Source organism: Haemaphysalis longicornis, unplaced genomic scaffold (genome assembly GCF_048455015.1).
Source record: "Haemaphysalis longicornis isolate Haplotype H1 unplaced genomic scaffold, Haemaphysalis longicornis Haplotype H1 scaffold_10, whole genome shotgun sequence".
NCBI lineage: Eukaryota > Metazoa > Arthropoda > Arachnida > Ixodida > Ixodidae > Haemaphysalis > Haemaphysalis longicornis.
In genome coordinates this window covers 60,143,008-60,158,074 of record NW_027526204.1, presented here as the reverse complement: position 1 = coordinate 60,158,074, position 15,067 = coordinate 60,143,008, and the positions used below count along the sequence as shown (strand labels likewise).

The window sequence follows — 15,067 nt, the reverse complement described above, 5'->3', positions numbered from 1 at the left end:
AAATCAACCTTATCCCCCACTCCGAAATAAACACAGATTGCAACAACACCCACACTGCAAAATGGCTTGCACCCTTACGGGTAATTTTTTCACTTTCTGTAACTAACACCTTATAACCCTAGCAGAAAGAAAAGCCAAAGGAAAACAGTACTGAAGGGTGTTTTGTTGTTTATAGCAACTTTACACGATGGCACAAACACAATGATACTCCCTTTTAAAGGGCTATATTGGGCCCTTTAAAATCTCTTTGTTTTTGTTTTTTTTTTTTGCTAGGGTGTAGGAGTGTTAGTTACAAACAAAAAGGGTGCAAGTCATTTTACAGTGTTGTTGCAGTGCACTGCAAAATGACTTGCACCCTTTTTGTCTACAACAGCCTTACACCCAAGCAAAAAAAAAAACACAAATTTAAAGGGTGTTCTCAGCGATACAATGCCCTTTAAATGGAGTTATTCTTATGTTTGTGCCAGTATGTAAGGGCACAAAACACCCTTAAAGAGTGTTTTCCTTCGTTCGTTTGCTAGGGTGTAGAGGTGTTAGTTATTGGCAGTAAAAAATCACCCGCAAGGGTGTCAACCATTTCGCAGTGAGCCACTACTATACAAGTACAAGAATAGCGACCCACAACCAGGCACGCGCAGCGGCCAGACCTCCGCGCTCTGATTCGCACACGGCAGAGGCGCCCGCGATGATCACCCCAGCACGTGCCGGTAGATCGGCCGCAGTCTCGGTCGTCGAGAAGCCGTGCAACCGCAGACGGCGAAGCAGACTGCACAGCGACGATACCGCGGTGCCAGGCACGAGCAAATGCCATGCTTTGCTCCGCTACGAATCTTAAAAGGAGAGCACGGCTGTCATGCCTTCGAGCGAACATCGCAGGCGAGGTGCATTACGCAAGCCTCTTTCCTTTCACGACCTTGAGTCTTGCGTCATCGCCTACATAATCCCCTGAAGGAAAAGGCGAGCAAGTTCTCTCGCCCCCTATCTGCTTCGACGCAAACAACGCCAAGAAATGAGGCAGTTGTAAATAGTACCACCGAGATACCTTCCCAGACACGTTGCCGTGCTGTTAAAGGAAAGTATTTAAAAGTGCACAGCAGCATCGCTGCGGCGTCGTATGCTCCTTTTTGGGGCCGAGCTACCGACCATCTTCTGGATCGCGTAATGCAGTTCCGACGAGGCAGTTAGGATGCTGTAGACGTTCTGTTTCATTTGTAATGCAACCTACCTAGCTTTCAGCGTAAGGGGGAGCCGAGCAGAACGCAGCGCCCACCCAACTGCGGTGAACGAGCATACAGTATAGCACACTTACAGCAAACCCGGTTTTTGCGGAATCCCGGCTATCACGAACAAATCTTCGTTTCGGTTACCATTTGTATACATGGTGTAGGGAGCAGACTCGGTTGGTGTGGCAGATGCGGCTTCCTACGTTTATCTGGAGAGCGTAGGCCCGGCCAGAAGTGATTGATTGATTGAAGCTTTATTCATTATTTTTGCAGAGCAACATACGCAAAAACAGTGTTGGACCCAATAGCCAGAGGCTAGTTTTAGGAAGACGAGCAACCGCCCAGCTGCGCAGTCGTGTTCGACCTTTTGCGTGGCACTGCTGCCGCTGGCAAGGCACCGCTGATGATGAATGTGGCGGTGATGATTACGATGACGATGGTGTCGCTACAATAGATTTTATGTCCACATTTAGCGAAAAACTGGCATAACGAACTGATTTGCGCTTCTAGATGTGTTCGTTATAAGCGGGCTGGACTGCATACAATGTTCACCACAGTCGTGCTAAATGTACGAACAAACGCGCACCCCGTTACGGTGACGGTCAGAATACAAACGACCACCACGTAAACGAAGCAAGCTCGGTACACTGGGTGAACTGAATCATGGTTAGGGCTTTTCATGAACACGCAGGCGTATTTTTATAATGAAAGCAAAATCCGAAACGTACCATTTATTGATGACAAATTTCGGCAAAAAAAAAAAATGACGCTGCACAGGCTAAGCAGGCGCTGCTGCAGAGAATTGACATATGGTTACGCATTTAACGCAAAGGAGTGTCGACACGGCACCAGGGCTGTCACTGACCCGGAGCTATACTCGGTGACAACTTAAGAACGGCACCGGAAGTTGCCGCTGTGCCTTATCACCGTAGCCGGATGTTTCTCGGCGCGGCGCAAGTAGGGCGTTACTGGGAATATTTTGAACACGGTGTGTGCCGTTGCCGTGATTTTTTGGACTTAATATGCTTACAAACGACTCCAGTGGCGACAAACGAACTGCGTGAGACAAGGCAGACGATATCACGCATTCATAGCAAACCCCTTTCAAAACGCGCGCGCACTGACGTCACGGGTCCGGCACTTTGGCGGAGTGATACACTACATGAGGTGGTGCCGTTCTTTAGTTGTAACCGAGTATAGTTCGCCCCTTCGCGGCAACAACTACAACCCTCAAAACAAAGAAAAGCTTCGCAGATGCTTTCGATCAGCGCCGTCTACACGGCTTCTGCGAAGCCCTACGTACGTACATGCATGGAGTGGATGTGCACGCATTGGACCCCTCTTATTTCGTTGCATGTATCGGCGGTGGGCGAATTTCTACGGCTGCCACCCAACAAGGTAGCCAGCTTTCAGAAGAGCCGAAAGCCACGATCAGTGAAAGGAGGTGGAGGTTACAAATTTAAAACACAGAAAAACACAGAGAGAGGCAATCGGAGCTCCAAACGAGACTCAAAGATGAAGACGTTGCAAGGCTTCCCGCATCGAAAGGACGGTGCCGATGATCCCATAATCACGAACGCGGTCTTCCTTAACCCCTGACCACAAAATCCGGTTGTTGCAGCTCTCGAAGCAAGCCCCCGCAGGGCGGGGAGTCCCGTGATGGAGGAGTCGAAAGCGGATAGCTCGGCTCAAAAACCGAAACAAAACAGAATGCAAAAACGAAATGTGCAGGCTGCACAGACGTATACCATTCAGCTTCGGATGCGAACGCGTAACCGCGCGGGAAAAACCAAGCCGGTAAGTCCGGCCTGCGGCCAAGACAAAAAGCTAAGCCAAGACACGCCAGATGCGTGCGCGCGTGCGTACGTATGTCCGTGCGTTGCAGTGTTCGTGCGTGTGCTCCCGCGGTGGTGCCGTGGATAAAGCGCTGCGCTGGCTGCGCTGCAGATCCCAAGGACGCGAGTTCGATTCCCGGCCGCGGCGGCCGCTTTTCTGACGGAGGCTAAAAGCGAAAACGCCGGTGTGTTCGAGATTTCAGCGCACGTTAAAGATCCCCTGCAGGTGGTCAAAACTAATCCGCAGCCCTCCACTACGGCGCGCCTCATATCCCGGGTGCACCTCGGCGCGGTAAACCTCAGAAATTTGACATTTTTACTGTGTGCGTGCGTGCGTATGGGTGTGCGAGTGCGTGAGTTGAGCTACCACCCTCTTGCTCTTCCAAATAAAACGAAGTTGTACGTACCTTGTCTTCGCGACCCTTCGAACCTCATGTAATATGCACCCAGCATTTCGCACCCAACTTGCCCAAACGAATACTCACCGCCTGGCAACGGGGCGAAGCACCTCAGGAGATGGGGCTGTTGGCGTCTCCAGTCGACGTCGTAATCGTTGTCTCATGTAGTCACGATACTAAAACACCGATAAACTCGTTTACGCCTCGCGCTAGAACGTAACGCGTACTAAATATAACACCGGATCACTCGTCTACGCCTCGCGCTAGAGTCATTCGTGCTTCAAAGACAAGTGACTCTTGCAGCGAAGCTGTATACCTCTACCCCCCAACGGCTTCATCTCCGTTAGCGAAAACGGCAATGCGCCAAGAATGCACTCATACACTGCATGCTTCGCCCCTCACCAGGTTTCACGTAAGTGGAGATGGCCCGGGTTATTTTTTTTTTTTTTTCGTTCGCGATATTTTCGAAGCTTACTTGCCATGTGCCCGCTGCACTAGCCTTGTCAGCTTTTGCAGGGCGAATAAGTATACCTAACCAGCACAGTGTTTTGCCAGTAGTTTTTCTCGTTTTTTGTGGTTGTGCTGTTGCTGCTAGAGGTATACGAGCGATCACAAATTACTCTCACGAGGCGCTTAATTCCACATACGCATGGCAGCGTATCGATGCTGGCTGAAACAACAGTTATCACGCCTGGGCGGGAATTTGCGAGACGGTGCGCGAGACACGAGACTTGCACGCGCGCTTTGTTCTGCCCGCTCACGCGTGTTCAGTCTCAAGAGGAGAGAATTAAAAGGACTCTGCAACAACACTCCCGATAATCGCTTCCCTCTTTCCTTCGCGTCTGAAAGCACTGCGAATGCTCTATAGTTACCGCCAACACGGAGCGGCCCTGTGTGATTTGTTCCGCCGGTCGCAGCAGATGCGTCTTCCGTGTCCGCTTTGCTCTTGTAGCTTCCTTTTAGGGGCGAAGCTCCTTAAGTCATGGGTCTGTCCATCCCTTGTGTCTCGTGGTACGTGACCGCCGCATGCTTTCGGAGATGTCGCAAAGTGGGCCGCGTTGCACGCGCAAGAACCGGCTGCAACCGGCAGCGCAAACTCGGCACCGGGAGCGCGAGCTTGTCTGTGTTCGCCAACGGAGGCGCGAGCGCACGTGCACTGCGAGGGGGAGATCACGCGATAGATCACGCCACGAACGCAGGCAGTCGTTCTCGGAGATCGAACGAGACGCAAGGACCTTTGCTCGTTTCCTCTCGTCTTGTTCGGGCACAAGTTCGCCCTAAATAAAAGTTCTTTCTTTACCGTTGTGTCCCATCCTACGTGACAAATTGTGGTGGAGGTGCGGGGTAGTCCTCGATGGCGCGGGGTCTTTCACCAGGTCTGTGCCTGGGAGCATTGACTCCGAAAATAAAAGTTGATTTGTACAATGTACGCACACAGTCTTACGTCTTTCTTAATGATGTATAATGGGCGAACTTTCACGGGAGAGTTACGGTTACCGATGATCTCCCCCTCTCGAGCTTCGCCCCACTTATCATCATTCATTCCGTGGATATGGCGTGATTTTTTTTTAAACTGGCGGTCGAATGCGTTCATTGCTACAACAGAAGGAAGGCCGGCAAATAGTCGCTGCTCTGCTGTAACGACGTGAATTCCAGCGGTCGAAGAACGCCAAGGACGAGAAAGAGAAAGAAAAACTTTTGAGCACGCTTCTAAGTCATCTCATGGGCACAGAACAGTAATTTGTGGCTGAGGTGCTTTGCGACCCCCTCATCTAAGCACTGGATGTATTTGTGGAGTACGTTCTGCAAGAATTTAATATTTCCAAAAAAAAAGTTGTTGCAGGGTCCCTTTAAACAGCTGCGAATCCCTCCCCCGAAAAATGCAAGCTCAAAAAGTCATTGCCCTACGCTGGTCGCCGAGTCAGCGAACCGTTATCGCCTGACAATGACTTTTAACAGCCTGAATGCGCGCAAAGACAGCAAAGCACAAGCACTGATGCGTAAGCACGAGACAACTTACTACATATAACCAGAAAAACTGTTCATCTAGGATAAAATTCTTTAAGTCTTTCTTTTATCCGTGTTCAAGCTGAGATGTATTTCCTGTTGATCGTGTCTAACCAACACGTCCAAACAATCGCCTGAGTACAATCGCATTGCCCCCTTTTACCTACGAACATCCCCTCAGATATCTCCTTCTGTTTAAACTTCCGAAATGGCGCGAGATAGGCTACCATATGGCTACACGGCGCCTCCACAAGTTCCCCGACGTCAAGAAAGTAAGAAAAGGGGGAGGGGGATAGTGTCGAAGTTGCTTTACATGCAGTAACCACACAAGATGTGTCATCAAAAGTACTTCGAACAGAACAGATGTTTCGACTATAGGACGACAGAAACCATAAAACCGGACACAACGCCAAGTCTGTCTACTTAACTCCTCACGTCTCAAGCGCGCCGACAGAACAGATAGTATTAAACAAAACTATTTTGTTCCTTTTTTTTCAAATACTCGCCGTAGTGGTTGTAAGCCTTTGTAAAGTGCTTAGACCAAGACATCGGATTCGACTCTCGGTAACGCCGGCTACGTAACTATAATGCCAGTGGAACAAGAAAGTCGCCATCAACGACGTTTCGCATACGCAGCGAAGAGTCGAAAACAATTCTTAAAATGTTGATTTCACGCTTGAACAGCCCGGAATAAAAACATCAAATATTTCATGCTTTTTCTCGCTTGAGACAGCTCCTGCAGGTGTTTTGAGCGTCCACGATAACTCTCCTCGAAAATAACGTCGAAGCCTGCCCATGTCATTGCAGTCGTGACAGACAAAAATTCGTCGACGACAATCATTTCTACGCAGTCTAATTACGTTACGAATACCACTTGTCCCCGCAACGCGAGCTTCGGCGCACGACTCGACGCCACCCTGCCCCGCACACACACAAAAAAGAAAAGAAACGGCGGACCGTATCGACATCATCAATTCCTCAACACCACACCCACTCTCACAGGCAGTGACCTGCGACGATTCCGAGGGCCTGCTCCGATTGAAAGCTTGATGGAGTGGAAGAACAGTCCGCGTTGCAGGGCAAACCTGTCCGCTACCTCGCCTTATTAAACCGATGCACCCCCCACAGGGCCATCCACGCCACCTAGGTAAAAAAGAAGGTAGCTCGAACTTTTCCTCTCCAACTACGATTTTAGATAGCGACGCTGGCTATCGCAATGCATCAACTACAGAGGCGTCCTGTATCAAGCTCAGCGATTTTTGTGAGCAACGGGCTGTGCACTGAAAGCAATGCCGGCTCGAGGCCTTCTCGTCTACAGGGTGTTGTCACCACGCAACGAATCGTCGCAGCAGTAACGATTCCCGTCACGCGTGCGACCCCGAAACGGCCCAGAGGTGATGTACGACGACCAATAAAATCCGGACCGGCACCGGCGGAACACCTCTATCAACGATCGTGTACGTACGCGCGCTGGAATTCGCCCGAAAACAGCCCCCGGTGAAGATGAAGAAGCGACGCGACACTCGCCGGCGGTTGGTCGGTCTCCGCAGCGTCGTTCCGACCTTTTATTACGCCGGCACTCGCACGATTCCGGCCCCCGCGTCGCATTGCTCGCGGCCCAATAAAATTTTCACGGCGAACGCGTCATTTGCGCCGCCGGCGGCAATGGCGGGTGGGTTCGTACGAGGTCCGCTCCGGTGGACCGCTCCAGCTGAGGATGACGCGCCTCGGACGACACAATCAGCACAAAAGGCGGGTTGCTTAGCACTGAAAGCGCGCAACGAGATTCAAAATGCGCGCCTTTTTGTAGCGTAAGCTACAGTGGCCGAGGTTGAGCAGCTTCGCGTGGACCTTGAAGGGCCGTGCTGCGCAATTGGATTTGAATTGACTTTGATTTGGATTGGATTGTATTAGATTTGAATGGATTCGCTCGTCTGCGCATTCCAGAGGAATGACGTCATACATAATGGAACAATAGCCGTGGCAATGGAACAATAGTGACGTCATAGCCGCGGCAGACGCACTGGCGCCGGCGCGTGCCCAGCTGCGCGCCTCGGTTGCGCAGTAGCCAAGTCTGACGCTGCGCAGGAGCCGCTTGATAGCTGTTTCGCGTGGCTTCTGGAGAGCCGTGCTGCGCATGCGCGAGGAGCAGTGACTGGACTGGACTGGATTGAATTGGAAATCGGTTTAGCAGCAGTAAGCATGATAATCAGCCAATCCTAGAAAACCAGGAAACTTAAGAATAACCAGCTGAACCTTAGCTCACGCTACGTATATCCTGGCATAGACCAGCTAAGCCACTGCTATTTTTTTCATTTAAAACACACGTGAGAAGCGTCCGACGCCCGATACCGGGAAGGATTATTGTATAATTAAAGCATACGCCATTTTATAACAAGGTTCGATCTTGAAGACAAATGGAGCTGTTCGATTTAAAGTTCCGAACTCACCACAGAGAGTCCGTGGGTTGCCAGGTGATTCTCCGCGCCATAGAAATATATCTGAGGAACGAATGCTCACGAATGGTTCTCGGACAGCCCGCGGTGAGTCCGGGACTGATAACCGAAGAGCGCCAGGGCTGCTCGCGGTTTCACGCGATTACGTGTGCTCGGACGGTGGGACTGGTGGTGCGCGCTGTTGGCTGCCTTGGCGCCCCTCGTGCACTTGCGTAGCTGCCTGCGTTCCCGGGTTGCACGAACTCGTTGTTCCTCAATCGGTCTCACTTTCTTCGCGTCCCCTCTGTTCGGCCATGATTTCCGTTGGTGCGTTCGGGGCTGCGATATTCCTTTCCGAGATAGGTACAATCCGGGCACTACCGGTACGATGCAGAACGTTAATGAAAGGTGTTGGTATGCCGCGGTTTAACCGACCTGAAAGATGCAGAACCTCCCTTGTTTAGTAAAAGCCCATGTAGAATTGAACGCAGAGGACATTTACAGTAAAAGAAAATCGCGGGTTTAGCATGAACTTCGGCACTGCTCGGGATCGAACCGAAGCCGTTCGTTCCAAAACCCGCTGTTCTATCCATTTTTCCACTGAGGCCGAACAGTGGCATTCTGTTATTAATTGCTCAAAACGGTAGAAGGAGTGTTCGAAGTGGTTCAGAAGGTGGCGCTGGGTGCGGACAGGAAGTGACACGCCTGTACCCACAAGGGAACGGAATTTAGCTTCCGGAATGGACGCTCACACCATCTCTTGTTTAGATAACCCCCGAACCGTTTGCCATAGCTGGCTGTGGCCTTCCTGGGGTGGTATTCTCGTAACTGTCCCTTTTGAAAACGTCCCTTTTGCATCCCTTTCATCGTGAAGTACTTCCGGTTAAGCAGTGGGCCGTATCAGAGTATATTTTATGTGTTTATTGTTCCGCGAGCGAACCAACAACAAGGCGACGAAAAATCGTCTGCTCCGAGTAGCCACGGCCACGATGGAAGTATTCTTCCATCGTGGCCACGGCTCATATATCTCTGCCGTGCTTGCATGGCGTCACATCCGGGTGTTCGCTTTTAGCCAATCAGGGCTCGCTCAAAAGGGACACTTGTGAAAGGGACACAAAAGGGACAAAACACGGGAATACCGCCCCTGGTGAGTGTATACTTAGGGCAGCTGTGCTTGCTTGCTTGCTTGATTGATTGTAGGGTTTAACGCGCCGACACAACGCAGGTGATGAGGCGCACCGTAGTGGAGGGCTCCGCAATAATTATGACCACCTGGGGATCTTTAACGTGCGCCAAAATCTTGTAGACACGAGCGTTTTCGTTTTTCGCCTCCATCAGAAAAGCGGCCGCCACGGCCAAGAATCGAACCCGCGTCATCGTGCTCTGGGCAGCTGTCCTGCTTCCGCGGGCCGGTAATCGACGCTGCTTGTAGTCTGAGCTCTCATCCGTCGGCGCACGTTAAACATCCCCAGCTGGTCAAAATTAATTCGGAGCTCTCCACTACGGCGCGCCTCAATGCGTGCATGCGTTGCCTCGGCGCGATAAACCCCGTAATCATTAAATCAATCAATCAACCCGGTCATTCGTGGAGGCATAGCATCTGATTTTCTTCTCTCCCCCCGCCCCCTCCCTGTTTTTTTTTTTTTTTTCTTTTTTCACGTTATCGTCCGACCTGCATGTTTAAACTCTACCTACCCATGGGCAGCATTTTTATCGTCGGTTGGTCGGTGGACCAATCTCGCCACTCGTCAGACTGATCCGCTGAAACTTTTTTAACATGCATATCCTCGGTTGTAATCTTACGCTGCGCGAATACTATGGGTGTTCAATTAGTGAAATTTCGTAACCGAATACGAAAATTCGAAAAGCACCATCTGTGATTACAGATTTATTTACAAAATCATTTTCTTTATTTCTATTCGCATATTTTTCTTTTCGGAGCACGAAATTCCGCTTGCAAGTGTAGGTCGCAATGAACGCCCTCGGAAGAAAAAAAAAAAACTTTCTCTAGCTCCTAACGGCGTTTTCAAGGTAGCCGATGTGAGACAGCGGACTGCCTCCTCGTCAGGTCCCAGGGTCCAGGAGTTGGAGGCTGCAGGATTCTTACCAGCCGATTAAGCAATCGATTCAAAGCCGAACGTTCGTATCCCAAACAATGGCCGAATATCTAAATATCAAATTCGATAAAAAAGATCATACCCGTTGTTTTGAATATTCCCGCCACTTTGTTTAACACCTGTGTTCCGCAGATGTCAATAATCACAGATATGTGCATTAACGTGGAAATTCCCGGGCTACAAAATAAAGGCCCCAACAAATTCACAGAGGACCCAAGCAGCTGTGCTCAATTTTTTTAGACAACGCGCTGCCTCCAGGCTCCATTATTGGTACTATTATTATTATTATTCACCACCTTTGCAGGCTTCGCGGGTGGCAGCGTTTCGAGAGACTGTGCGAGTTTCAGGGGATTCGTGGGTAATAAGCCCGCACCCAGTCATTTTCGTTCTAAACACGTCTCAGCTTTGAACGCCAATGAAATCAGAACACCGCAGACAGCCGGGCTTTTTATAGTCGTAAATGGCTATCTTTTGAACCAAGCCCAATCAGTCAAGGTCAAAGAATGAAAGCACACGCACACACCCACATTCCATCAACTAGGCTTTAATCATTAAAAAAAACATTTCCTGTGTGAACCAGCAGGGAGCGAAATAAGTAACTTCAGCCAACAAGCCGAAAGGTGATAGGAGCGGCAAGGTGTCACATTAGCACCATTTGCTTGGCTGCATGAAAAAGCAAGTAAGCTACCGGATACCGAGGACGTGCGCACACGTATATATTGGGCGAACAGATTGATTGTAGGGTTTAAAGCGCCGACGCGGCGCAGGCGATGAGGCGCGCCGTAGTGGAGGGCTCCGGATTAATTTTGACCTCCTGGGGATCTTTAAGGTGCGCCTAAATCTCGTACACACGGGCTTTTTGCTTTTCGCCTCCATCAAAAGAGCGGCCGCCACGGCCGGGAATCGAACCCGCGACCTCGGGCTCAGCAGCGCAACGCCTTAGCCACTGAGCCATCGCGGCGGGTATATTGGGCAAACAAGACGTTGTGGTAAATATAAGAGGAAGGGAAACGGCCGCACAGCTTGTCGATACCGCCCCAGCGCGCGCTTGGTAGTACTCCTCTGCGCGAAGTATGGGCGTCCGCCCTGTTTCAACAACGCTCACGTTTTGCTTTGTTTTTTTTAAGCGAAAGCTTTGTTAGTGGGACCGATGGCGTCCTCTCGAAAAACCAATGGGTTTCGTCATGGACAAGTTGGTCGACCTAAAAGCTCTAAGATCTGTGGACACATGGCGCGTGCTTGAAACCGGCTTTCACTGCGTCGAAGCGGCTATTTGAAAATAATGAAAAAGGAACGGTTCTAGGTAAGATAATACAGTCGAGTACACTTATAACGATACCGTTCATAACAACATATCGGATATAACGATGAACAGGTAGGGCACCGTCAACTTTTGTATTCTTTCTATGGTAAAATAAACCGCTAATTACAATGCTCCAGTGCCACGATATCGGATATAACGATTGAATCCGGTTATATTGTGCACCGAAACTGCAACAGTGACGACTCTAATGACGCGGTTGCGCAGCCTACTCAGGTAGTGTCTTCGTAGGAGGCCCATTGCGCGACACAGTCCCTCGGGGACTTTGTTTCCGCCAAGGACATTTACCTCAGCTAGGCGAAGCACCCATAGATGCTCTTGGAAAAGATTTGCGCTAGCTTCACACGCGGCAAACAAAGGTGACCGACTGTGGCCTCTTTTTTCCGCAAATTAGTAGTAGTACGAGACTTTGCTGGCATGCGAATAAAATGTTTTGAGCTCTGTTCCGTTTTTTTTTTTCGCAACCCGCTTATAACAATCATCGGTTGTAACGATGGGATTTCCTTGGCACTTGGATATTGTTATAAGTGGACTAGACTACACGTATCGATCGTGAAGGAGGAGTACGATAGTGCCCCTTTATCTCATGATCCACACACATTTAGATCGTTCGTAGATGCTTGCGCGAAAAATGGTCGCCTGGGTTCGTTTTTTGTCTGCGATTTGGGTCTTTGAGGGTTCGATTTCACGCACTTTCAGCGAAGGTTGGACACATTTTTTAGCTTTCGCGCTTCTCCCAACTTTCGTTAGGAAGGGATGGGAATTTGTTTTTTCCAACACCGACCAGGCGACAAAATAGCCTTGCGAATTCTGTTGCAAAAGGGTGATTGTGTTAGTTATCCTTATTTAGTTTTGTTAGAGGATCGGGGCTAAGCGTGCTCGCTTCGAAAGTGCGGGGAGCACGATAACACCCTAGAATTTGCGTTCTCTGATAACACAATCTAATTGTTAAACTACGTCCGTGTGTGCGCTTTCTATGTCTCGCCTGACTGTGCGTCGCTGAAAAAGACAAGCGGCAACAAATACGCATTTCCGATGCCCCCCACACCCGGAGTCGGCCCCGAATGGCTGCTTAGATTACAGGTGGACTTCCACATAGTCCGACAGAAAATGACATCACATTGCTCGGAATTGTTTTCTTTTCTTTTTTTTTTGGGGGGGGGGGGGGGGGGTAAATACGAAGGGGACTTATTCAAATGACTGGTTTGCAGAAAACAACAAACGAGCTGGCTAAAATACAGCAGAAGAATCGCATCTTGGGCAGTTGGGCGCAATTTCAAGGGAAAGCGCAGCTACTAAACAAGGACAAGAGTAAGACGGTGACAACAGACTAGAGTTGAATCATAGCTGTCGGGCAGAATCGGCTTTGAGAGTTGTTGCGGATGTCGGAGAAAATCCCGAAGGGTTTCGCAACCTCACCAGAGAAGAGCGCTGTCTTGAGCGCTTTTTTCAGGGACTGCGGAATTGCCGAGCTCGTCGCACAGACGTTTACGAATACGTTTCAAGATCCGCGGGTGGTCTATAGTTAATACGTCGCACTCCGTTATAGCGCACGCTTATTCATAGGAGCTTCAATGACGCGCTTAATTTGCTCTTACGACGGTTACATCAACCACTGGCGTTCAGAAGGCCGCGAAGGATCAAGGAAGTTGACAGCCGATTAAATTCAACAACCTCCTCCACCTCCGGTGTGACTCGTTTGACTCAGCTGTTCCCGGAACCCACTTAGTATATTTTCGCCGCGGCGTTATCAGAGATGTTCACACGATTCAATGTTGCCAGTCTCGTAGTAAACGCGCGTTATTTTTATCTGTCCAGAACGTGCACTTTATCCTTCTACCAAGAGGTTATTTAAACAGCAAAGCTAATAGATACCGAACAGCGCAACGCCCACCTAGATCTAGCACTGCAGTCATTAAACTTCTGTCCCAAAGCACTCCAGCAACGAACCCAAAAGTCGCGCTCGAAAGGCAGCTGCCCGAATTAAACCACTTTCGCGGCGCGCGCGGGAAAACGAAAGCACTCGCGTGACGTGCCGATTGTGTCTCAGATCAAGACGATCGCGGGCGCTTCAGGGGGCCTTCATCATCATCGTCAGGGGGCCAACGACTTCGACGGCACGGAGGCCATGAGCGCGCGCAGCTGCGTCTCCGATTGCAATCCACCACGAAGACCGCCCGCGCTTCGGTGCGCCCGCTGTACCGTCGACGCGGCATTCGTGCGGGCGAGCCGGACAGAAGGAAACAGGTTTGCGGCGGCGGCCAAGACGTTGCCGAGAGAACTAAAAGCACAAAACGCGTCATCGCACACAAGTTTGGAATCTTCCCCGCTGGCCGACTTCACCAGTCGACAGCAAAGCAGCGGATTAACGAACAAGGTCGTCTTTCGGGTGACCGCACGGGTTGGCAATTCAAACAATCAACCATCCGCCTACTTTGAGATGCACGCACAACCATGTGGGTGCGTCGCGATTAGGAAACAGCCGCCGTCTCGAGTGCCAGGTAGTAAACACAACTCGGTCGTGTGGCGCCTCGCAAGAGGTGCACGTTTTCCGCGTCGGCACGCGACGGAAGAAGCCAAGAAGGCGGTGGCATCGTGGTTGTCGTCGTAGAAGAATCCGTGGCGGATACTGGACGTAGTGGGGGCGGGAAAGCGGCAAACGCGAAGGCAGCCCAATACAAACAACACTCACCGACAAGACAGCCGAGGACGAACGCCGCCGTCGTCACCGCCGAAGCCGGAAGAAGCCTGTCGCTGCACGCCATGCCTGGAATCCTCAGCCGAGCACCCAAGAAGCCACAACACAACAAAAGGGAAACGAAAAATCGACGAAGCACCGCCGCGCTGAGGGTGGCAGAAGTGCGTCGAAGTCTCGGAGTGACTTTAAAATCCTAAGCCGAGCGAGGCAGAAGCTGCGCCTCTAGTACAGCAGCGGGGAACGCCGCTGTCGCCTGTCACACACCGCACAAACACTGGCACGCCGCACAACACCGGCCGAAACGTCGGCCCGTCGAAGGGAGGGCTCCAAAGAGGCCGCTGCCGACGGGAATTCGACGAGCGCGGAATCTACCGCCGCTGGGAAGGGGGAAATCACCACCACGTCACCGCCGTCGCCCCGCACGAGGAGTTGAATTCACTGCCTTCACCGTCTCGTTCAGCGGGAAAAACAGGGTCTTCGCACCTCACCGCCGTAGTCGTCAGGACGCGACAGTTCGCACAGCAGTGGCGAGTACTGAGGACAACGCGATTCCGCCGCCGAACGCGATGTCAGAAGGCGCGCGCGGCGTCTCTCGTTCTCAAACGCAAGCGTTGCGATGACGCCAGCGCGGCACGGGTCACGTGCAGTAAGGAAGAGTTCCGATTGGCTGGCCAAGAGAAAGAGCGGAGGTGAAAGAGCCGAGGACGGTGTAAAGAGAGCAGCTCAACCGGTCTCCTGGAGTGGACGTAAGGCGATTACTGAAACGTTCCACGACGTTCCTTACGGCCTGGAGTGGCGCCCGCAGAACTTGTGGCGCCATCTGTTGGGAATAGTTTTTCCAGACGACAGCGTAACATTGACGCTAAGCGTCTGCGCAGAATCAAATAACACCACGCACGCGAACCTGCACTCCTGACGTGTTGCTTGTATTTGATTGATTGATTGATTGATTGATTGATTGATTGATTGATTGATTGATTGATTGATTGATTGATTGATTGATTGATTGATTGATTGATTCTGCAACGTGTTT

General features: G+C 50.8%; 1 protein-coding gene across 3 annotated transcripts in view; it reads right to left on the bottom strand.

Annotated features, from left to right (window-relative positions):
- LOC144158616 (uncharacterized) overlaps positions 1-14,639 on the bottom strand; it is a 256,142-nt gene extending 241,503 nt beyond the window's left edge. The window contains exon 1 of one of the 3 annotated variants that reach the window (XM_077689629.1): positions 14,029-14,639. In XM_077689629.1, coding sequence (XP_077545755.1) covers positions 14,029-14,101 — 73 coding nt within the window. In that variant the 5' untranslated portion in view covers positions 14,102-14,639. The remainder of the gene's footprint in view (positions 1-14,028) is intronic. The other 2 variants (XM_077689630.1, XM_077689631.1) reach the window with 2 other exon arrangements.
- Positions 14,640-15,067: the final 428 nt, after the last annotated feature.